Source organism: Bombus vosnesenskii, unplaced genomic scaffold (assembly GCF_011952255.1).
Source record: "Bombus vosnesenskii isolate JDL3184/JDL3185 unplaced genomic scaffold, Bvos_JDL3184-5_v1.1 scf7180000014621, whole genome shotgun sequence".
Lineage (NCBI taxonomy): Eukaryota > Metazoa > Arthropoda > Insecta > Hymenoptera > Apidae > Bombus > Bombus vosnesenskii.
In genome coordinates this window covers 564,275-589,156 of record NW_022883555.1, presented here as the reverse complement: position 1 = coordinate 589,156, position 24,882 = coordinate 564,275, and the positions used below count along the sequence as shown (strand labels likewise).

The following is a 24,882-nucleotide window of genomic DNA, read 5'->3' as shown; positions in this document are numbered from 1 at the left end:
TCTTCTTTTAACATTGTGAGTATCAAAAATAATTCAAAGAATTTTGTTAATATTTTTGTTATTCTAACACATCTTCTTTCACATCTATATCTTTCAATCTTGTAAAGTTTGAAGAAATTGATACATTTTTAGCACTATGATAAACTATTTTTTTTTCTTCATTATGATATTTTTGTTATTCTAACACATCTTCTTTCACATCTATATCTTTCAATCTTGTAAAGTTTGAAGAAATTGATACATTTTTAGCGCTATGATAAACTATTTTTTTTTCTTCATTATGACATTTTTTTATATCTGTGATATATGTACTGAACTTCTAGAAATATCTGCTATTTTAATACATTTTTCTATTATTTTACTACTTTATACAATTTTTATTTTATTTTACTTTATTTTGACTTTATTCAGAATCTAGTTTTTAGAACTTTGCTTATCTCCTTGTTAATACCATAAAAGAGACCGTACCGTCATGTCGTATTCCGTGATATATGCAGGAATCTCCAATTGCTCGGGAGACATCACGTCATAAAGATACTCTACTCCAGGTAAATTGTGAACCTTCTGTTTGATGGCTGGAGCCATGAACGTCGTGAACCACCACGTCACCATCTGCAATAGATAACAATGGAATTACTGCATTTACATTCGCAACTTCGATATTATCACATTTTCACACTTGTTTAAATCAACGAGATATTTCAGTTCAACAATTAAACCGTATTAGAACGATCTATACACTATCATTATTCTTAAATTGACAAGGAGAAAGAAAAGCGGAGAGGCCCAATTATTTTTCTCCGCTTCATCGACATCGTTGTTTGCCTTATTTGGCGGTTCCTTTGAGAACATTTTGTCTCGCTAACAACGCAAGATCCAGTTTACAAGATACTGACTGGTCTCGCGGAGGGTCAAGGATGTGTTTGCATGAATTTGCAAATCGCAAGCGCGAAAACGCGTTTGGTAAATGGCTACCGGAAAAGCAGGAAGTTCGATACGATCGTGTGATTAACATGGAACACAAATGTGGGAAATACAATAACAGAAGACGTTATTACGCCTTAAAACTTGGACTTTATCGACACTCCTTATCGATTCTTATTCAAATTTATTGTGCTGAATTATGATAGTGTTTCTGAATGTGTAAAAATTTTCCACTAAAATTGGATATATCGATACTTATCAGTAGGAAAAATTGATACATTTTTGAGTAGTTCATTGGTTTCGTGTTTACCTTAGTCCAGAAAGTCGGGTGGATAATGTAGAAGTGTTTCAGGTTCTTCTTATACCTGCAATAGAAACATTTTAATATTTAATGTATACTGATATATATTTAACGTGTATAATTCATTTGTATGCATTTGATTAAAAATGTTGACAGATATATAACACGTTTAATGAATTTTTCATTTGGAATAGAGAATTTTCTTTTATAAGAACTAGCTTTGCCGATAGAAATCCTTGTCAACATTGCATCACTTCTGTTTATCTAATACGTCAATTTACTTTTCATGATCATAACGTTGAATTATGCATAAAATTACGTATCACTTAAATTAGTGCTATATATGACTAATTGCTACGAACAGTATATAATACGATGAAATGATAAATAAGTGTCCCTAGAGTAGATACATTTTAAAATTTAATTTCTAAAGTAAAATTTTAATTCAGAAAATTGAATGGGCTGTTGTATTCTATAGGTACTAGTATTAGATTATACATATTTACGTATTCAAAGGTTTTGTAAAAATTGATTGCATGGATTAATCTTTATAAAATAACTTTAGTATTATATATTTAATGGTTTTAAATATACAATATATCAAATTAAAATTATCTTTAGAAATAAACGTTAATTAATCCACGTCTTCTTAAATTTGATTTTAAAGCTTTGATCTTAGCTTAGTTCATCGAAAGCCACGATATTTATTCTCTAAAAATGACGATCATTTAATACTGATTTGAGAAAAAGCAAGCTCATTTGCAACGAAAATATAATTATGAAAAGGATAGAGTTACAAGAAAACAGACTCACTTGTAAGGAAGCACGTTGTACACTTCGCGCAACCAATGTAGACTGGGATAGTTGTTGCTAGTTGTTAACGTGTGGAAATAAGCGATAACATAGTCACCTTTAACAATTGGATCCAACAATTGTATCAGGTATAGAAGTGCCTGAAACAAAATTGAAGAAACTCTTCGTTAGTAAATTTTTAACAAAATGTTGAACTGCCGAATTATTTACACGTTAGATTAACCATATAAATTATCTTTTAATTTCCACGAACTTTTCTCTGAACAGAATCATGTGTATTACACACTAGCAAAAGCTTAATGAAATTTATGACACAATGTAGCTTAAGTAAAGCGAGTTACGCAATTGGAACCAGTCATATCTCTTTCTCGTATGTATATAGAAAAATTGTAACTTAAGAATACAAGTGACAAATGTGGTAGTGTAAACCCGTATTATGGTAATACAAGGCATTATAATTTTTTGCAACAGAAACAGTTGATTACCCTTATTCATAATTCTTTGCTTGAAAAAGATTCTAAATTCAGGTCCCAAAAAATTAATAATACAATAAAAATTACTTTTTTTTCCTCGCATCTTTTTACGCCTCTATTTTTTTAACAGGTTTTTAAATAAAACTACCCCTCGAAAGAAATAATTAATTCACGTTATCTGTTCCCTAAAATTCTCATTAATTTTCAATCATCGACTTTAATTTAATAAACCTAAACACTCCTATGCGTATGTTACAATTCTCCAAAATGATATACATCATCTAACGATATAAATCACCTAACGACATAAATCATCTAGTTCATAAAAAATTCTTCAAGATCAAGACATAAGTTACATTCGATGATAACACATAAGCTACATTTCATCGTTTAATCCACAATCTGTTCCTGAAGAAATATTCCCAAAAGATGTTAGTTTGTATATTGCACAACATCTTTCGTTTTATATTATTTTATTAAATTATACACGATCCATTTTGTTTTATTAAGAACAAATGTCGCGCATCTATTGTTTCCTTATAAAACGAAAGAAACTTTTGCGACAACCTAATATATTCTTTTTCGCAGAAAATCTTTATAAATGTCCAAATCAGCCACTGTATAGAGTTCTGTGCGAAAGATTGACCAGTGCTTTGCTCTTTTCGGTGGCAAGGCCTCTGACCTGATTTCCACGACCCCCGTGACTGGGGCGAGGACCCCCGTGGCGATGCGATCGATTAAAACGTGATAACGAGTGCGCCTCGCCGGGATCAAAGACTCCCGTTTGCGAGCATCTTGTGTACCTCGTGACGTTTGACCGATTTCATGGCGCAGTTCAACGAGAGTAATTTCGATTTTCCGAACCAGACGGAAGGACGTGTGTTCCATTAGTGGAAAGGCGAATAAATTTACCGAGGGCTGCTGCTTCGACGAATCGGGTTGCTATTGTAAATAGATCAGATGGTGTTCGTCTGGCGAAATGATAAAACGGAGATGTCTTTGATGTCAGAGAATTTTTGGAGAATAAATATCGATGAGGGACGATGAAATGGAGGTAATTCTGATTTTATTTACAGAACTTTTGAAAAGTCAAATGACAATGTGCGTGTTACACACATCCGAAAATTCCTTAACATTGTAACGAGACACGAGTAGCGTGATTAATATTAGTAACATTTAAAACGAATCCGAGAATGTACGTACAAATTACAGCATAAGATATTTATAGCAAGTGTAGGTTTCGCAAAAATCAATTATCGATTGTATCAGTAATCTACGATATTTATTGAGATCATCCTTATCATTAATTTCTGTTAAATCGCTATTCACGTTGTATATCAATCTTTTATGAAGTATATATTTGCAATAAATGTCTTATAACTTTTATTATACATTATCGGATTGCTTTCAAGTCTTACCAATATACTCTGACAGCTTCAATTTTATGACACATCGGAGCAACTACTAAAGATTATAGACGTTGATTAAAAAAAAAAAAAAGACACTAAATTATCTTGCTATGAATGTCCCACAATAGATCAATAAAGTAATTATGCTATGAAGCATAATTGAAAGTTAGGCTTACCTAAGCAGAAACTTCTACATGTACGTATAAATTCTATGCAACGCACAGAAATGCAAAACCGCATTAAACACACTTAATTACATTTTTGTGTTTTTGCAAAAATGATTATTTTAATAGACGTTATCTAAATTGTAAATTTATTTCACAAAACTAGCACAGATATCTACGTGAGTAGGTTCTAGCTGCAGTTAGATCAATTTATGACCCTACTTAACGCTTTACTCTATGACGTCATTCATATCGTTTCCACCAAGTATTACACACATATACGAAAAGTTTACGGCTGAGAAAGGGAGGAAGAGAAAGTCGGTCGTTTCCTCCCGTCAGATATCGTTCCAACTGGAATGCGTGGTAGCGTCGGTTTCGAAGATTCGCCAACCCTCTGATATGTTTCTTCCCTTTCGTTCCTCGACGTCGTCGTCGGTGACGTCAAAAGGTCTGCACGGGTCAAACGTGTATTTTAATCCGATATCACGGCCGACGTCGTACACATGTGGGTCGAGCGATATTGTGATATTAAATTCTGCGTTCTGGTAAATTGGGGCGGTTTAAGGAAGAGATAGAGAATGTAATGTAGATTCCTTTTGTAGATAGGTTGTTTCAAAGATTTACTTTTATTTTGATTGGTCGAAGGTGTGATGACTGTATGTATTTTTAAGGTCATTCATATTCTTCGTTTCACGATATGTTTTGTACTCTTTTTTCTCAATCGATGAGATTCGAGAAAGGGATGGAAGATAGGCTTAAAATGCGAAATGAAGCAACGATTCGATGTTCGGTAAGGAAGGTACATACATGATCATCGGTATCGGTGTTTTAATATCTATTTACCTGCTGTTGAAATATAAATTGAAAACATCAGTGATTCATATCGCAGGTATTTCTTAAGACTCAATTTGCGTCAAGAGTTTGATCCTAAGCAAATTGAAACGTCACGAGGCGTCGTATTTTATACGCAATCTTTTCACAAATAAAAAAAAGGTAAATTGTATGTCTTTTTACGTTCGTCAGAATGGATTTGTAGATTCGCTTTGATTAAACAATTTTTGTTGATTTCCATAAATATTTTCCCTGCCCCTTCCGCTCCGCAGAAACATCCGTTAAGAGACGAAAAGTTCGTAACGAAAGAATCTTCTCAAGTATCACGTATGAGAAACAGAATTGCACGGATGAAAGAAATTATTGCGCTTCGTGGATTCTAAATTTTAACCAAAATTAATCTATTCAACGTTTAAATTCATCTTCATCGCTTTTTCTACGTGCACGAGAGATTACAAGCTAAACAAGGAAATCGGAAACGAGATATTAACGAGTTGAGGCTCGATCGATATTCGTAGAGTTTGGTTCAATCATCTTTGTAAATACCGAGCTTGATATAATTAAATAGTTGAATAATCGCGAACCATCGACTCCAGTTAAGATTAAAGCGTCGTATTATATTTGACTTTATGTGTAATAACATGATTTATAATTTACGTTACAATGTGCGAGGAGTGTAATAGTTTGTCACTAGAGAAAAAATATGTTAGAATAAAAGAAGGTAGGAAATTTTGTTCTAGATAATCGAACGTAGAAGTTCGCAAGGAGTTTTGAACGATATAAATGTATTCAATCGAGGTCGAGTTTACTTGCACTGCATTGTCAGTATGAGATCTATTGAGTTGGCAATTAAATGATTGCGGATTTTGTTAATACCACCTAATGATAAAATCCGCAATCACTTACACAACCCAATATTTAACTCGAGTTCTCTGCCAAATATGTGGGAATTGCGCGTATGTTCGTGGACGAGGCTGGTATCGTTGGAAGAATGGACGTTCGTTAATCAAAATTGAAGGTACAGGCGGAAAGAGTAAAGCGTGGCCTTTGTATATTCTTGGAATATTCGAAGTGCTCTTGCACGATGACTCATCGTGATTTTGCTTTGAAAAAATGCGAATATCGCCAACCTCGTGATTCGACATATCACGTATTATGACGCAATGACCGTGTTCGGTCTCGGAAGTGTACCTGTGCCTGTCGCGTCGAATTGGAAAATCGAGAAATCATTGAATCATCCGGCTTTAGTATCAAATTGCTTATTTCATCGACCAAAGGAGTACGAAAGTTTGGAGGTGTAAAAGTTAGAAAACTTGGATAGAGAAGTTGGAAAATTTGAAATTTTTGGAAAATTCGATAATTGAAAAATTGGAATATTTGACAGGGAAATTTGAAAAAAACACGATGAGCCTGAAATTCGGTGATTCAAAAATTTGGAGATCCACGAATCGGAATATGCAAAAATTCAAATAAATTCGAGGATTCAAAGTTCGAAAATTTGAAAATTTGAAAATTCAAAAACTGGAAAGTTCAAATCTGAAATTTAAAAAATTCAGGAACATTCCATTTTAAAGTCAGTTTCCTTTTTATATCGAAGGCTAACTAAAGTAAGATCCTTTCTAAGATATAAGATGAATAAAACGAAGGTACTCAAAAATTCCCTCAACATGAATCTTCGATAACGCCAATAAAAGAACAAAATAAAATGAAATATCCAACACCTACTCAACTACGAAAGGTTCAATAACTCCTGTATCAAAGATGGAATATTAATAAATATAGGCTACGATATTCTATGGAATGAAAGAAGAAGGTACTCTGAAATATCGATGATTTAACGATGGCATAAAATTAAGCCCTGCAACGAGCTTTAAGAGAGCTATCTGTATCACGACCCTGAAATCTTATTATCTCGGCAACACGTTTAATTAGCGTACAACGGTTGAACGTTTCGACTCTCTCCTTTTCTGTGCTTCTCGACTATGACAACGTTCGAAAAAGTCTAAGTAGAACGGGAAACAATTTTTGGAGAACCTCTTTTTCGACGTATTTATCATACACAGCGTGTGTGTATATATAACCATAGACTAAGATTATTTTTGGCAGCAGCCTTCTACGACGCTGTCGTAATTTTTATCCTGTTTCGTTTCAAGGCGGCCGAAAGTAAAATTAGTCGCACGTCGAGGAAATAAATAATAAGTATCGAGCCGTTTAGTATTCCTTGTGTTTCGCATCCCCAAAGAGTCCTTTGTCTACACGGAAGCGTGTATCGTGGAAATTGAAAATTTGCATATAATTCTGGGTATCGCTTAGTGTTCCAATAAAATTAATACGATCGTGCTTGAAATTGTGTTATTTGATTAGTGAAAATTTTCCTTAGGTTTTCAACGTTTGTTTGACAGTTTAATCTCAGATGTAATCAGATTAACGAGGATTTTTGTTTAAGATAGATGAAATTGAATAGATTAATAAATTTCTGTAAGAACGATCGTTGTACTCGAATTTCAATGTACCAACTACAATAAACAATGAAGGTCGATTGTTGACGTCAGTTACAATTCTATGATGTCTGAGACGTATAATGTACTTTAAAAAAACTGAAGGTGATCTTGATTTTTTATTGAAAACACTGTTTTCTTATATGCTACATAGCCTACAACTTGACGGGCACGAATCGATCGGGTCTTTTAAACATAACAACGTTTTTAGGTTTGCAGAGGCATAAACAAACATACATACATATGTTAAGGCTGAACACAATGGTCTCTTCGCAACATAGTGGGTTAATATAATTTAGTAAACTACGTATTCAAATTGCAGCTGTGATTGTATCAAAGGATGAATTAGAAACGGCACAATTGTAAATTATTCACTTCGTTAATAATAACAATATTCATGCACCAATAATGTTTGATTATACCATGTATAATGGTCAGATGATGATGAGTACGATTTAAATTTAGCGACTGATTTTTGCGAAAATTGTTGATACAGTATGTCTCATATAAATACCTACATAATTCTTTGTGAATTTTCCTCTTAACGATTTCTAAGACAAACGTGAAAATGCTCAGAAGAATAGCAATATACGATTAACATTCCTATTACTGTAATTTGAATAAAATTATGCTCAATAAATATATCTAACATTAATAGACAATTTTTAAATAAATTTATTAAAAACGTTGAAACATCTAACCTGATCTCTAATGTAATTTCATTTGATGAAAATTTAATTGCTTATTAATGATGTAATTTTTTACTCATCCTTCTCAACCCCTTCTATATATAATGGTTTCTCGTAAATTCAACCAATTATATTATAAAATGTTTCATTCCTATTCTTTTTCCATAATGTAAAATTCTATTTCCGAGCAGTATAATATAGATCTAATATATAAATATAGAGCAGCTTTCAAATTCTAAATTTGAGTAATCAGCACAAAGCAAATTAAATTAAATTTGATATAAATTCTATCCGTATGCTTTCCGTTATATCTAAAACCCACTGAAACTCAGCTATTTCAATTTCCAAAGTGACAAGATCAAGCAATATATTCTTCTCTTAACGTGTTTTGAAAGAAAGTAAAGAAACAGATCAGTTCTAGAAAAAGAAAGCGAACGACTGGCTGGGAAATCAAATTTTCCGCAGAAAATATCGTGGATAGGTTGTCGATACCTTAAACGTCAGGACCGTAAGGATATTGAATAGACCGGGTGATCGTAACGACGTGGAAGCCAGGCGAGAGCATATCCTTTCGTCGTAGTTTTTCACGAGTCGATAAATGTGTGACCTGAAATTGCTCCAGCGAGGTCAGGGGGAGAATGATCGAGTGCGTCCTTGAATCTCGGACAGCGACCTACATCGAAGCAGGAGGAACCGGAGCCGCGACTTCTTTTGCCTTGTCCTTTCGACAGCATTCTATATATATTTTTTTTTTTTTATTGCCTGGTCTGTCACCCTGGAGATGGAACGTTACTGCATTCTCAATCCTCGCGCAATTTCCTTCACGACCACGTACGTTCATTCCATGTCAGTTGGCGTTCCATTGCGTATAATTTCGACGATTCACCGTCGCTTACAGAGTTTCATGAATCTTGGAAAATCGGGAAGAATGAATTATCGTTGATACGATTTTTATATTAATGGATGAGTCAGAGAGAGAGGTGGAAGAAAAATTAATGAAAAGGAGGATAAGAAAAGGAACGAAAAGTAGATGGACAGGGAAGAAAAGAATGAAGGAATACAACGAGAAAAAGAAAGACGGGGTGAATTGAAGGAACGTTAGACGAGCAATATCGAACACTGAGCCCTGAAACAGGACAAACTTCTATCACCTATTCAATCCTCTCAATTGTACGATCATAGTTATTCACCCGTATATCGATCGATATAATTCAAGTGTAAATGAATTTGACATTAAGCTACAACTGCAAGCAGATTACTTGATCGACCGTTGCCGCCTAACAACAAATACCTGATTCCTAGTACACTCGGTAAAATCCACTAGAAACACAACTGCAAACCTCTTCTTACTTATTTCAATTCACTAAAACCATCTCTAATTTCGATTACCTCGATATATTACGAATAGAAAGGAATAAAGGAACAGAGAAAAGAAACGACATTACAAGAAAACAGAGATTTTTGTTAACGCAAAAAAAAGGTGGGCAGGGGCTTGTTAGCATGTCAATTCGTTCGGTCCATCGATTACGATCGACGTCAGTCGTGAGCCATGGGAAAAATGGGTTGATCGGCGCGTGATCGGGCGAGGTCGTGCAGATGTTTCCGTTTCGATCGGCCGCCGGTTATTTCCGGCGTTGTCGACTTTTCCTCAAAGGAAATAACGCTACGCACCACGTAGAAGAGGGTCACGTGTAGGGACCAGAACAAAGTTTTTCCCAGGGCGGATCCGCCGGCACGACGTTGCAGAGGAGCTGGTGCGCCCTCGGCTTGGGAGTTGTTCCGTGGTCGGTCTATTTCTGGACGTGTAAATATCGATTCGCCTGGCGGTACTGCGCTCGTCGCCACTCCACTGGGATGAGGACAGAGCCGAGAGGACGAGAGCAACGAGCAAAGATGATATTGATACACGCAGGAGTAATGAGATCCTCGCGAGTGCGACTGACGTGATGCTCCGAGGACGTATTGTGTGTCGAATCAATGGAAAGTTGTACTCGACAGAGGCAGAACGCGTCTTTCGTATTTCCTTGGTTGGGACAGCTTGGAAGAGATAGCGAGGTGAAATGCGAAAATGATAGCAAATTATGGTAGTTTAAGGTCATCTGGAAGAGTTGACTAATGTCGAGATTGACTGTCGTGTTTTTCTTGGAAGTTTCTCTGTCGATAAAAACTTTGTTTTTCTCTAGATTTGATATTATAGAAAATTTGTCTAAGTATGCGGAAACAGTTGCGTGGAATAATGGTAAGAGAAATGCGGAAGAGATTTGTTTAGATCGTTTTATATGAAAGACATAAAGCTTTTTTTCTTGGGCTGAATTAGAATAGGCTTTTAAATTTCACGAAAAGTATAGGTACGAATCGCTTAGATTCATTCCACAAATTAAAATGCACAGAGCTATTAAAAACTATTGATTTAAAAACTAATTATTTTTGTTAATTCCCTTTCAAATTTACAATTCTTTATACCATCTTCTTATGATAAATAAATTTATGAAAACGCGGATTCGTCTCCTGAGACGTATTAATTATGTACCTTGACGAGGTAAAATCGATATTTTTGTACATAGCGGAATTAATCAGTATGACTTTTAAAAGGCTCATATGTATATCGAAAAATTAAAATAAACATTATTCATATAATTAATTATACAACAATTGAATGTAACGTTCGTGAATAATTTATGCGACAATGCATGGACACCATTTCTACCAAGAAACATCTATGCACGTATTGGAAGATTTCACGAACGGAAGCTGAACTTTCGCATATCACGTTCAACTTTGTATCTCGCCAGTCTGGCTATTGAGAGGCAGCGTCAGTGATGCAAGATGATTCACTTAAAGGGCTGTCCGTTCAACATGCTAACCTATGGTCAAAGCTATCAAACGACGATCGTATCAGTGACACGTCGCGTCGCGAAGGATTTGGTAGAATCATCGAATAAGCGTCGTTCTGAATAAACATTCGATCTGGCCAATGAATAATTCTAAATCGTTTCCGGTCCTTGCTATTGTCGCGTCTCTCTGCTGAATAAACAATTTGCTAATTCCTTCTACCACCGTTCGCTTTACGTTTTATCATATATTGTTCACTATTTTTCGAAGAGAGCCTTTTAAAATTAAATTCAAAGAATCGAACGTCCTTTTCGAACGATTTCCAACTCCGTTTGAATATTTATAAATGTCCTCTCGTTAATTCTCGATGCCGATATTCGATGAAACACCGTCACCGTATTTCGTATACGCCGACACTTTCATTTATTGTGAATTTCAACATATATTCATTGGTAGATCTAATTTGTGGTAGAAGAAATCATTTAAATCCCTAGAAAAGAAGATTCTTATAAAAGATTACGAATGTTACGCTTCGCGTAAATACATAAATCGCCGTGTTATCATTGTCATCACATTGTCTGTGTGAATCTCCTTTTGATTACTGTATATATATATATGTACGTTAGAATCCAAAAAATTGAAAAATCTGTCTGTGTATAATCTGAAAAAAGTGAAAAAAAAGGTTTCCCCAAACCTAATTAGGAAAATATAACCAGACTTCTATTTCACCTACTAAATGTTATACTCTAGGTATATTTGTATAGTATCTCTGTAATATATTTGTGTTACGTATATTTGTATAATGTGAAATTTTAAGCGTCCTATAAATACATAAACATCGCAAATCCATTAATGATATTCCATTCTAGCATATTGTGGATCCCACTGCTAGAAAGTATAATAATCTACAAAATCGAAAAGATTCTGTCGGTAGTGGTTTTTATTACGAATGCCCCTCAATTTTCTTTTAACGTCAAGATATGTTAAACGAATCGATCTGCTTGTAAAGAACCGCAAAACACGCTAGGCCCATAATAAAAGAGGCGAGGTTAGCCCCCTACAGCGCAGTGTATTGATTTCAAGCTCTCACCAAGCTTTCCTCTCGCGACTATGTTTCATTATGCGTTCTTTTCTACGTTTTTGAATCACGAAACGATCACTGCCTGTTCACGTGTTCACGGTACGTTCGTGAATGGTTAAGAATAGAGCCGGATCAAAGGTGAAAATTTTAAACGCCGATTGCACGTAAACTAGGGTTGATTGTTCTTCGGAGAAATCTACTCGATTTATTCAGCAGTGTTTGCGCGTTACGATCAACGATTGTAGTGCTTTTAATAACTATAGCATACCTTTGTTTACGATTCCTTGAGAGATTTAATGCGTTGGAAAATACACAAAGCGTATTTTTATACAGAGATGGTCGTAATTTGTGAAATTTCGGAGAAACTACGTTTTTTCAGTTCACCGAAGGATAAAAAATATATTTTTGGAGTGTTTGATTGTAGAAATATGATAATAAATTAGCAACCTCCTAAGGTTCGAACAATATTCATTGTTCGTACTGAAAAAAATAAAATAACAAGTTCGATATAAGACACTGCAGAGTGTTTGTACTATATCGACGTACTGCAACGAAAAACACATTGTCTCGTACGAGTAGAATGCTGCAACATTCGCACGAGTATGTTTGGAGCATGAACGTAATCTTTTAGGGTGTTTGCGAGTAAACACTATCTGCGATTTCCTGCATTTTGTATCTTTACGACGGAATGGTGCTAATCTCACGAGCAGACATGCTAATTCAAAATATCATACAATTATATGCACGGTAAAGCTAGAATTCGTTATCTCTCGAGTAAGTGCTTTACATTGCGTATTCGGTAAGCACTGAAAAATAACAGAGTCGCAAGAGAATAAAGAAAAAAGTAGTCGGATAACTTTTCGAACACATAGCATCGAAAATTATTGTTATACGACCTAAAGTGGCTCGTGAAAGTATTTCAACACTTATAGAGAAATTTTATGAGTATGATCCTCTTACGTTATCTAAGTTTGATTTAGAATTAGATAGAATGAATTCATCCACTTTTGTATGGTAAATATAGGATAAATTAATGTTATTAGAATAAATTAAATGATATACATCTATGTTAAAAAAAAAAAGATATGACTTGTTCTCCTTTGTCCTCAATGCTTTAATTACACGTTCTCTCGAACAGAGTATCCATTATTCATTCAATAATTATACGCATTCGTACTAACTATACTCTATACTAATTTTTTGCTAAAGACATGACCGCGATAAACAACTCATAACCTACATTTACAGATTTCCAGATTGATTCCAAAGTTCAGTAATATATTTATGATAGTGATATTTCGTCATAGTTGGAACGAAATTTCAAAAAGTCTCGTATAACGCACGTGGTATTTTGATAAAAATTTCCTATGCTAAGTTCGAATATTTTCGCGTGTCACTATGGATTAGACCTAGCGGTCGAATTTCGTTTTCGATCTTACCTTGTCTAGGTTGACTTTAGTGGCGGGGAACCATTTGCCGACGAACACGACGACCGGTCGACCCTGACGATCGACACCACTTTGATAGAGGCAGCCAATTCCTGAAACTTCCGACAGATCCTCCGTTTTCGCTCTCCTGAGGAGCCTCTCGTATCTGAAAGAATGGAACAAGAGCTACTTCGATCATTGTTCTCAGAATATTTAGTCACTACATCTACTAGTCTCATCGGCTATAGACTGGCAGTTGATAAAGTATTATTTAAAATATTGGCAGAAGCCAATTCAGGAAACTAATTTGTTATTCAACGAGTCTGGCATTAATCACGTATCAGAGTTGATTGTTTTCACATTTTCGGCCTTTTTAATATTTTAGGAAATTTTTAGATTTTTGAACCTTTAATCAATGTTACTCATATATATATATATATGACACCATAATCATAATTATTTTTTATACATAGTATATAGCCAGACTATGGGATTGAAAATAAAAATGATATTTTCTATAAAAGCACCGATTTATCGAAGGAAGAATGTCAGAGACTGAGAAGTATAACTAAACAGCATATTACAGCAATAGAACTAAATTCAGAAATATAATCTTCAATTAAAATTTCCCTCGAATGAATTTTCATTCATTGTATCAATTATGACTTACGTTTCTCTTCTTTTCTACGATTAATAAGACCTTCTCGTATATTTGCATACGTTGCAACGTGCATACGTTATAAATGGGGTTTTCAATTGTATTTTAAATGAGATGGAGATCGCCTGATCCCATTTGTACAGAGAACAGTCGGAACGATTGATATTTGAGCAAAGAAGTCTTGTTTACAAATCGCGTATAATGTAACTATATGGATCACGTCACTCTCGTAACCGAGTGAATCAATAAATCGTCTGACATTTTCTAACAAGCCCGACATCCGATGTTTATTCGATGCATCATACGTTATAATTATATTGCAAACAATTACGACTACAACATCGAGGCAGGTAACGTTTGTTCGTCTAGTCTGTCTCCAGAGACAATAATCTTACTGTCAGCAATGAGTTTCAAACAAAGGATCCAATTGAACGTAATTTAGCAAGTGACGATACGCGAAGTAGCTCGTTTGAATTCGAAGGTTGGAATCTTGAAATTTCTATTTCTCTTCGAGAATCGAATATTCACGATAAGAATCGAATATTCATGTTGCTAGCGATGTAAGTTTCACCCTGCAATCGCCGGTCAGAATCTCAACGGTGCGGAATCGCGCTGAAAATTCTAGCCGGTGGCGTAACTTCATCGCTAATTTCATTTGTTACGGATTGTTCGTGAACAAGAAACATAAAACTGGTCGACTCGTGTCTGGAATATCGACGCCGTATCACGTAGCGTTAATCGCGGTGACGAGGAGAGCGTGCGGTTTTGCGAAAACATGCGACCCACTGGATAGCAATCTCGCAGCACGAACTCGTATAATCCTCTAAATATGTATCTCATAATTAAAATGTTATAATACTGACCCTGAGAATATGAACTATGCCTATGTTTATGATGGAAATTTTATTGTACCGATGTCGTAATTCGATGTTTACCACGTGAAATCGTCCATAATAGAGAACATAAAACGTGAATTTCGTAATACGATACTCGTAGCGACGAAGTTCAGAATATGTGGCTCATAATATGAAGGATGGACGTATAATTTGTGATACAAAGATTAGAGCAAGAATATTGCGATGCAAGTCTAATTACACGAATCTTATTATATAAAACTATAAAATTCGTCTTACAGAAACTCGTTGCATGAAAAGTTCGCTATACATCGTGCCTCATAAAACCATCCTATAAAATGTTCGATATTCATATTAGATGCGAGGTAAAAGATTAAAAATATACAAAATAGGAGAGTTAAATTTATGAAAGATGTTACAATTTTATTTTACCATATCTTGAGTTCATATAATAAAATATTTTGTCACGCCCGTTTTAGAAATATCAAACAAGAATCAGATAGTTTTCCATTTTACCAGTATAATATGTCCTTTCTGAGAAGCAACAAGATAGATTGTTTGCAATACGATTTCAAAATATATCAAGCACCTCTTCTCCTTACTATATCGATATATCGAAATTGGAATATTTGGAGTAATTTTGTAGCTACGAAACACAGCGTACAATTTTACCAATACAAACGTTACGATATGTGTACAATTACACAAAACGAAACGACATGGTCTTCCGGTTATAATCCTCCGATTACCTTAAACGTATCCAATAATCAATTGCACATTTTGTGTTACAGGTATCAGGGCAGTAGCCCTAATGCGTCCAGAAAATTCACGACGAATTTCATTTTTGTGAAACATTGTATTATACTTGCTCACTCCGACAATATTATCTAAGTGATTCATATTGTTGACGACAAATTACTAGTCTATAGAATTTATCTTATTTTAATGACTCTAAGAAATGTAGTAACGTGCGTCAGCGACGACTAACGCGGCAGTCAATGTGTTAATCGACCCCTTGAATCGAGCAGCGCCATTTCGCCGACACGCGACAGTGCCGTTTTGTCGCGTAGCGTCGCGCGTGGACGCGTCCATGAATATTCCATTCGACTAAAATCAATGAGCACGTTTCACGTGCGCTCCGTGAATCGTTTCATCTAACGTCGTTAATCGAGTCAAACTACGGTTAAACGGGGTTCATCCAAAGAAGCAGAATTTCCCCTCTCGCTGACATTAAGTTACACCGCGTCGCTATCGACTTTTCTCGTCGCAATTTTTAACTTTTTTTTCTCTCCCTACAAAGCTAGTTTCAAGGCCGCAACACAGACCACACACACACACACGTATGTACGACTGATACGAATTCGATGAAACCGCGAGCAGAACCTTATTTACAGTGATTCGCGAAACTATGCGAACACCTCATAGGAAACTTTTATGTACCTATACGTATGTATGTTGCGTGTTAGAGAAAATATTTTAAAATTTCGTTAACTTGTATGGAGATGACGACTGCCATGATTATATTGGTCAAATTTGAGGCCAAGTTGAAAGTGTACGTAATAGTTACAAAATATTTATCGAAAACATATGTAAAGAATTAGTATACAACATGATTAGTCATCTTACAAAATATGTAGTACAACTGTACATTTTGCACTTATCCATTATGTTCTTAATAATCTTCAATACTTAATGAGTCCTCGATGCTTAAAGAGTTTGTATCTTTAACTCTTATTATATGTTTAAGTGCAAAATGTACAGTTGTACTACATATTTTGTAACTTCTATATACTACGTATATGTTCAGATTTGTAATATATTTATGTCATTCGAGTCTCATTACATGATAAAATTTAGATATATTCGTTACAGGCTCTTAGAAGTGTTCGAATATTTGCGCGAGCAACTGTATTTTCCGATGGAACACAAAGCATTCCGCACCAGCTGATTTTCACAATGACAATTCGTGTCTGACAATGGACTGTCGTATACTACTGGCGGAGTGCGACTGTTTCTTTAATTGTTACGTCTCCCATTGTCCTTCCAATGATGTCTGCTCACACAACGCGCTCAACTATTGTTCCCCTTGTTCCCCGAGAAAAGCAGAGAGTGAGGTGAGCGTTTTCGCGAGTTTAACGTGTGATCATGTTCGTATGCTTTCTTGAGTTAGCATCGTTGGCGCGATCAATGTTGTACAAGATTTAATTAGAAAAATTTTGATAAGAGATTAAAGATAGATTTTTGCAGAATTCGATTAGATAAACCTATCCACTCGGTGTATTTTAATTTATCATGGAAGATTGCACGTATTTATGCAAATTTATATAAAAAATTGTGGCTGTCAGACGCTCGCGACGTTTTTAATGTGTTTTATTCAATTTTGCCTACCGGATACAAAACGAGTTTGATTGGTTAATCTCAATATACTTTAGATTTATGCAAATTCATATTTTCATGAATATAATTAAAGAAATACAATGCAAATAGAAATTTGATTTTTTAAATGTTACAACAAATGTTCCATAAATGCATGAACATTTATAATCTATCTATCAATCATTCATTATAAAAATTATAGATTCATAAATAAATAAAGGGAAACAAGTTACGATTCGATAAGAGAACGTCTCATTGAAAGAATCGAATTACGAAATGGTTCACGGTCCAATTAAACATTTTTCACGGTTATTGGGTCATCGTGGGCGATCATGATTGTACGTTGATCATTCAAGATTCCGGCTCTATTGTTATTCTCTCAACGGTCGATACGATTTTCCTCCCATGATCGTGGATTACGTCCATGAAAGGCTTACGATGCGTAAATATACTAACAATAAGCTCGCGTCATCCTAAGCTCCCCGTCTCCAAGTTGAAACCGTCGAAGAAACCCATGCGTACACAAAAAATACAATAAAATAAAAGCAAATCAAAGTATAGTACTAGTATCATTATTAAATAGTTGAAGTATAATATTTTTCTTCGAGTAGCAAAACCTGTAAAAGCTACGCTACTTATGGAGAAATCAGTTTGTTGGAGCATTACCAAAAGCAACGAAGGGCGCAAAACAAAACTGGGCGTTGGACCAAAAATAATGTTCCCGCGTATTGGAAAACGATTAAAGCTCGGCTCGGAAATCCTCGTTATATACGTGAAAGCTCCAGCGTTTTCCACCCCCTCTGTCACCCTTTTCGCAACCAATCGCAACATCGGCAAATGTCCAACAGCGAAATTCTCCAAATTAAACGAAGCTGAGCGCACGAACGTCTCTCGCGACGTCAAAGATCAACGCGTCAGATGCGGTACATTTACGTAACACGGAAACACAGGACTCGACGGGGAGGGCGGGTTATGACGGATTACCAATGAAAATCGGTATATAACGAAAAAAGCAATCTTCCAATACGCACCGGTCCTCGTCTTCGATCACGTCCACCATGTCAATCATGACCATTCTGACAATGTGCACACTCTGTTATCGAAAATGTATCTGCCTCGTGTATCTCGAGCAGACACTCTTCCTCCAACTGCAAAATTGAATCTTCACAAGTTCTACCAGTAAAACTATAATTCTCTTCGCCACTGATGAAAGTTTATATTTCTACTTCGCTCTATATATCATTAAAAGAGAGAGTCTTGATAGTGTCATCGGTCCAGATGCTAACTTGCAGACGATTTTTACTCTATTTTGTCCCGACTTTAACCTACTCCCGACTCGTAAATTTATACTTTATTGCCGATACGAAGTCTCGAGAGTTGAATCGACGAAAGAAAGTTTTGTTTTTCACGAGGACGAAAGTTGGTAAAATTCGCGGATGTGTGGACAAGGTTGATACGAACGCACGTCTGAATTTGTCGATGAACACGACAAGCCTCCGCGACGAGTCGCAACGCACTGAGCTGCCTGAACGAGGAAGACGGGACTATGAGGCGAGAAACGACGTCGGGACGCCGCGTCTTCGTTGGCTTTGTGAGCGCGCGCCTTCGCTGGCTGCGTCACGGCGCCTGCTCAGCTTAGACTATTGCGTGTTCGATGAGTAAAAAGCCGGCAGAATAGGGGCGCGATTCACGGCTCAGTTATTACGCTCGATTCGCGAGGCGTTGACTAATTACTCGGATGTTATTATTATAACTATTAATTTCTTTTCAACCTTTATCGCTTCGATCGTCAACGATGTTGACAAACGCAAGCGTTCTACTTCAACTAACATTGACAAGGATTAAGAATGACGAGGGTCAACTTCAAATAAAATGTAATAAAGATAAGTAGACAATTTTTAAACAAATTTCAGAATTCATGTTCTTCCGTTAGTGGCATACGTTCGTGATAACTTAATTAATTATATTATACCTTTAAGCAATTTTCATTTTACGACAAAAATGATATTTTTAAGGATGTTTGTAAAGATTCTACGTTTATCGAAATCTTTCTCTACAAAATTCTGATTCGAAATTTAATGATAAAGTTGAAGGTATCTGTCTAATAATATAGTGGAATAACATGATTTAGAGTAAAGAATTATTTGCTCTGAGTAACAAGGTGAAAAATAATTACGACATTTAAAAACAAAGTTTTCTACGAATATGAGTCGAACTTCTATAAATAATATTTTATGCTGTAATTTTAACTTCGTTTCTCAGAAATTCAGCCAAATTCTCGATAAATAAATTTCATACGATTTTCCACTTGGAGAACGATTTTTCCGTTACTGCGGATCAATTGAAAACACCTGCATTTAACATTACAGATACTATTAATTATACAGACAGCACATACGTTAATTCTAAGTGCAGAATTCCCTGAATCAATGACACTGTAATGCATGACACGCACGTGTCACTGGAATATGCGAAATTGGGAGCGTTCCCAAACAGAAAGCTGTCACTTTTCATCTAGCCCTATTGACTGATTACGCGAATAACGTTTGGCTAACGTAGCAGGATCGATGCGTTATATTTTCCATTACCTAACGGGAATTTTTAGACGTGGGTTCACGTAGGAATGCGTAATGCACGCGTTTTGTACAAGAGTATTTATAGCTGCTTCTATTTTCCAATCCGATTCTTATGTCTGATTCTTGCGCGTTGACTAATTCCGACTATGTCAGCCAATGACCATAAAAGTACAGATCTAATACGGTTTTTAATTGCAATAAATTGTTTGGAAATTGTTTCAGTATGTTTCGAAATTCTAGGATTATCTTGCGTGACTTCGTCAACTACTAATATCGATAAATTGACAAATTCTATTGCAGAAACAATTTTTATAATTTCACTTTTTAACATCAAGTGAGATAAATATACTTATCCAAAATAAAATAGCTTGTAATTTGTAAGATAGACACACAGGATTTTACTTATTTTATCATCACTGTCCTTGTCGAAATATTAGCAGCGAAGGTCTCCGGCTAATGTTTGGTTTGCATAATACACATACAAATGCTACTTGTAAAGAACATTCTAATTCGAAATACAACTGTGATAATATTAATTCTGATAATGATACAGCACAAATTAAACGTAGAAAAGTTACTATTATAAGCGTTAATATCAAGTCATTTAGAGATGTTACTTGAACCATTTGACAGAATTACGATGATACATTCTGCCTTCCCCTGTAAATTCGTGCAATTGTCAGAAGTTTGGGATTCGAATTGACTATTTTCTTTCGCAATTGGTTAATTCTATGGCGGGTATTGTTGTATTGATGGTTCGACGCGAAATTGCGTTACGCTTTCACATTTCTGGGTCGATTGGTTTTAATCGAATAAAACGCGGCGTTCGTTTGGTGGAAACCAACTGCTGCTGCTGCTGCTACTGTTCGATCGTTACCCTCGATTATCGTCTCAGACAGTGCGATTGAAACTGTCAAGATACAAAGCGAAAGATTAAAATCAATGTCTCCTTAACGTTCCGTTATTCCACGTTATTCTAAACCCCTTTGCCATGAGTATACGTCCCAACGATTCCTAATAGTCGATTTCTTCCACGTGATTTTCGATTAAAAGTATTGTGGCCGTTTCTCAACGAAACGACGAGAAATACCGAATATTCCAACAATTATGGTACAATCGAAAAGAGAGCGATTCTGTGTGAAGAAATAAGTGAAGAAAATAAAATACAATATTATGATATGAGGTTTTGAATATATTTTGCCTATGCGAGCACTTAATCTCATTAAAGTTCCCGTATTTATATATACATTGTATGTCCGAATCTTATCCTGGTTTAAATAAACAAAGAAATTTTTAACGTTTTAAGAAAAATCATAGTAGCATTGGAATAACAATTCTCTTATATTTTTCTTAAAATTAAAAATTTTTTTGTCGATAGAAAAAAAGAATTGTTTTAAATCTGATCCTGTGTCATGGTCGAACGAATCGTCGATAGATTATAAAAACTCATACTTGAAGGTAAAACACATAATTGGAAAATTAAATCGGATAATTCTCTTAATCAGATAAGGCGATAAATCAAGCTTAGAGTACAATCATCGCTGTTATACTATGTTTGTTAAATACATTGCTTTAATCTATGTAGTAAAACGCAAAAGGAAAAGATATCGTGTCCTTTTCCTTACTAAGAAAAACGAATATTTGCACATTCATGGTTTTGTCACAAGGGAATGATATGTCGTTTACAAATAACGTTGATATCTTATTTATCAGTGTTTGTATGGTACTATCTATCTCTGTATACTCACAATGAGTTTGCAAATGAAAATAAGGTATAATTTCTAAGATTCATTTTACTAATGCAGAAATTGTTCAAAATACATGATGTTGCATACGACGACTCTCCTTGAATTAAATCATTGTACACGGTTCTCAATTGTTTCACATTGTTTATGTTTTACGTATTATTTATCTTCAATTTTTCTAACATCAAAATAATCTTCACTATCAATTGCCAAAGGAAAATATTCAGAATCTTCTTTTTTTCTTTACTTATCTTTTCTTGTAGGATCATCCTCTTTCGACATTCATTTTTATAATGATTGCACACCTTGTATATACGATTCGTCCTCCATTCATTCTCATTGTAATTATTTCAACACCATGCTTTTAACGAAATGAAAATAGAACGTCGTTCGATTTTCCGGTATGCGTCGTTGCTTTAAAGCTCTCTGAAGGCTACAGGAAGATTCATCGTAGATATACACGCTACGCGATAAATCGAGCCTTTCCTCGAACTGGAAAACAGAAAGCAAACGATTTTCGAGGTTCTTGCGGAAGTCGGAAACATAATTTTGCCAATATCTCGCCATTATCTTGGATTATAACAAACATTGTTAGTGTTCCTGAAATACTTCGTTATCCATGTCTGTGCTATTATTAATTTTGTTTTACAAATTCCTGCTGTCACATAAAAATTGATTACGAGTTTCAGTGAACATAATGAGAATATATAAAAAAATCAGGTACGATTTATGTCCAATGATCGCAATTCATAAAAGAGATAATTTTCACAATTCGTGATCTATTATAAGATATAGAATAACTATAGTTATACATTTAAAAAATGTACAATTATCTACGAATTTTATTGAACATAGCGAAACCGTAGAAAAAAATAAATATCGGAAAGAAACAACTACTTTTTACGATAGATTTCTCATTTAGGTTGGAACAAATGAGTTTGTAGCTTCATAAAAAAGATAATGATCACGACGACTCGGGACGATTTCTCAATCGATTGTGTTCACGATTTCGCGACCGTGGCCTCGATTAAAATGGATCCAAGGTGCTCCATCAACGAAATGACCGATTCGAGACACTCCCTCGTCGAGAATGTGCTTTTAAGACACACCTTGAATTAGCACAGAAGGTAGTAAAAAATCGACGTTTCCCGGAATTTACATTTACTTAATCTGAAAACCAAGAAATGTTCACGTGGTGGAACGTAGAAAGTACTGAACGTTTCTGTCTATTCGATATACACGGTAATAAAGGAACGCTTGAATTGTTAATGGTGTGGCAATGTTGCTGTAAGTGGGGCAATTTTCAATCGCAAAATACATACACGGAAGATCGTCGTTAATGGAGCCAGATGTTTCAATGTTTACGGCGTCGTTAAAATCACGCAAAATAAAATACGTACATCCGGCATGAGAGGCGTGTGAACATTTTGAAAAACATGAGATACTTCTGAGTGACCAAGGACATGAAGATAATTTATACTATTATTTAGCATTTGTTCATCTTGCAAGAAGTTGACAAAGAAACCGATGCTACCGATCTTGTAAGAAATTTATACAAAAAATTAGCATTGTCGATCTTACAAAGAATTAACACAACAAAGAATTAATACAAGATTTATTATAGCAAGGTTTATTTTATACGAAAGTTTGTAACGTTGTTATCAATTTTTATCTTCTTTTATTAAAATGAAAAATTAAATTTTCAACATCGAAAGATGAACAACAATGGTGCAGGATCTGCAAGGTTCACATCTTCTACTTGTATATCTTCTAAAGTTGCCTAAATAAAGATCATGCTTGCAGCGATTAATTTATTTTCATCAATATTGCAAGGTATTAAATTAAATGGAAAATTTGAAATTTTTAAGTGATTTTCATAGAGCGATTTTAATAATGCGCGCTAGTAAAACTGTGTTATTGTAGTGAAGTACCCTTAACCCTTTCACTACAAGGGTCATATATACCTGCAAGTATCGAATAATAATTTCCTAACACAAATACAGCACGTGTATTCATTTTTTATAACGTAGACTTATATCTCTTTCCCTTTATGTGCACTATACTATGATTGACATACTTAAATCTTCACGCTTGTAATTTTTCCATGTTATTTGAAGACACTTCTAACTCAGGGTATTTTTAGAATTTTGAAATTATTGAATTATGTCTAAAATTATTATGTCTAAAAATATTTTTTTTCTACAAACTGAAGTTTAACATTTTGATTTTACACCTGGAAGGTCATGTTATTAAGAATAACACCAACTCAAGAGAGGGCGCGATGTCTTTGACTACTATTACGAAGACTACTACAAAATCTTTGTAGCAATATAGCAGATTTTAGGAAATTGTATATCTGAAATTACTTAAGAAGACTGTGTATACATATTTGAATGATTGCTCAAGTCATCGATCCTACAAGAGTAATAGCAAAAGGACAACACATTCTATATCAATGATGTAATCTACCATTATTAAGGAAAATTGCAGAAAATTGGAGTTAAATTATCGAAATATATTTTTGTCAAGGTGCAAAATTGCAGATTGACAACCTGGTTCTATCGTTAGTGCAAGATACGATAAAACAGCGTCAGGATTCTTCAGTGAATCTCAAACTTATCCCGTTTGATGAATCATCATGATTGGACACATGATTTATCTTTATGGCGTGAATACAAAGACATTATAATCGTGTAATAAAGTGGCGACTATGGGCAACGAACTTTCGTGGAAAATGGGATGAACTGTATTTTTCAAATGGTTTAGTTATCGAATATTCTTATACCTGACTTTGCTATTTCTAGTAAACGAGTTTGTAGACATGGAAAGGTTACGAGGCCGTTTCCATCGATGATATTATTGATAGCAGCTGCCTATATAAAGATAGACAATTTTTTCTTCGTAATAGTAGAGAAGAATTCCATTGACCGACAGGAAATCGATATTTACATTTCGATCAATATGGATATTAAATACCATATAATAAATAATACGGTGTGAGATCGCTTAAGAGAAGACAGAAATATCAATCTATAGAATTACGAATATAATTGTAAATATTATATTGTAATAAAACAATATTATGTAATGAATAGAATAATTAATTGAACGAATAACAAATTGTTCAAATTGTAGGAATATTTTAGTGGAATTATATAATCATGTGAAGTTAAAAAACCCGGAGAAAATATCAAATATGAATATACAAACGTAGTACGTGTTACTACGTAA

General features: G+C 34.8%; 1 protein-coding gene across 3 annotated transcripts in view; it reads right to left on the bottom strand.

Moving 5' to 3' along the window:
• Positions 1 to 24,882, bottom strand: part of LOC117240345 (protein GDAP2 homolog) — a 69,679-nt gene that overhangs the window by 4,322 nt on the left and 40,475 nt on the right. For all 3 annotated transcript variants that reach the window (XM_033506349.1, XM_033506351.1, XM_033506350.1), the window contains exons 8-11: positions 13,455 to 13,608; positions 2,039 to 2,178; positions 1,235 to 1,289; positions 469 to 612 (exon numbers count right to left, since the gene is read on the bottom strand). In XM_033506349.1, coding sequence (XP_033362240.1) covers positions 469 to 612; positions 1,235 to 1,289; positions 2,039 to 2,178; positions 13,455 to 13,608 — 493 coding nt within the window. The remainder of the gene's footprint in view (positions 1 to 468; positions 613 to 1,234; positions 1,290 to 2,038; positions 2,179 to 13,454; positions 13,609 to 24,882) is intronic.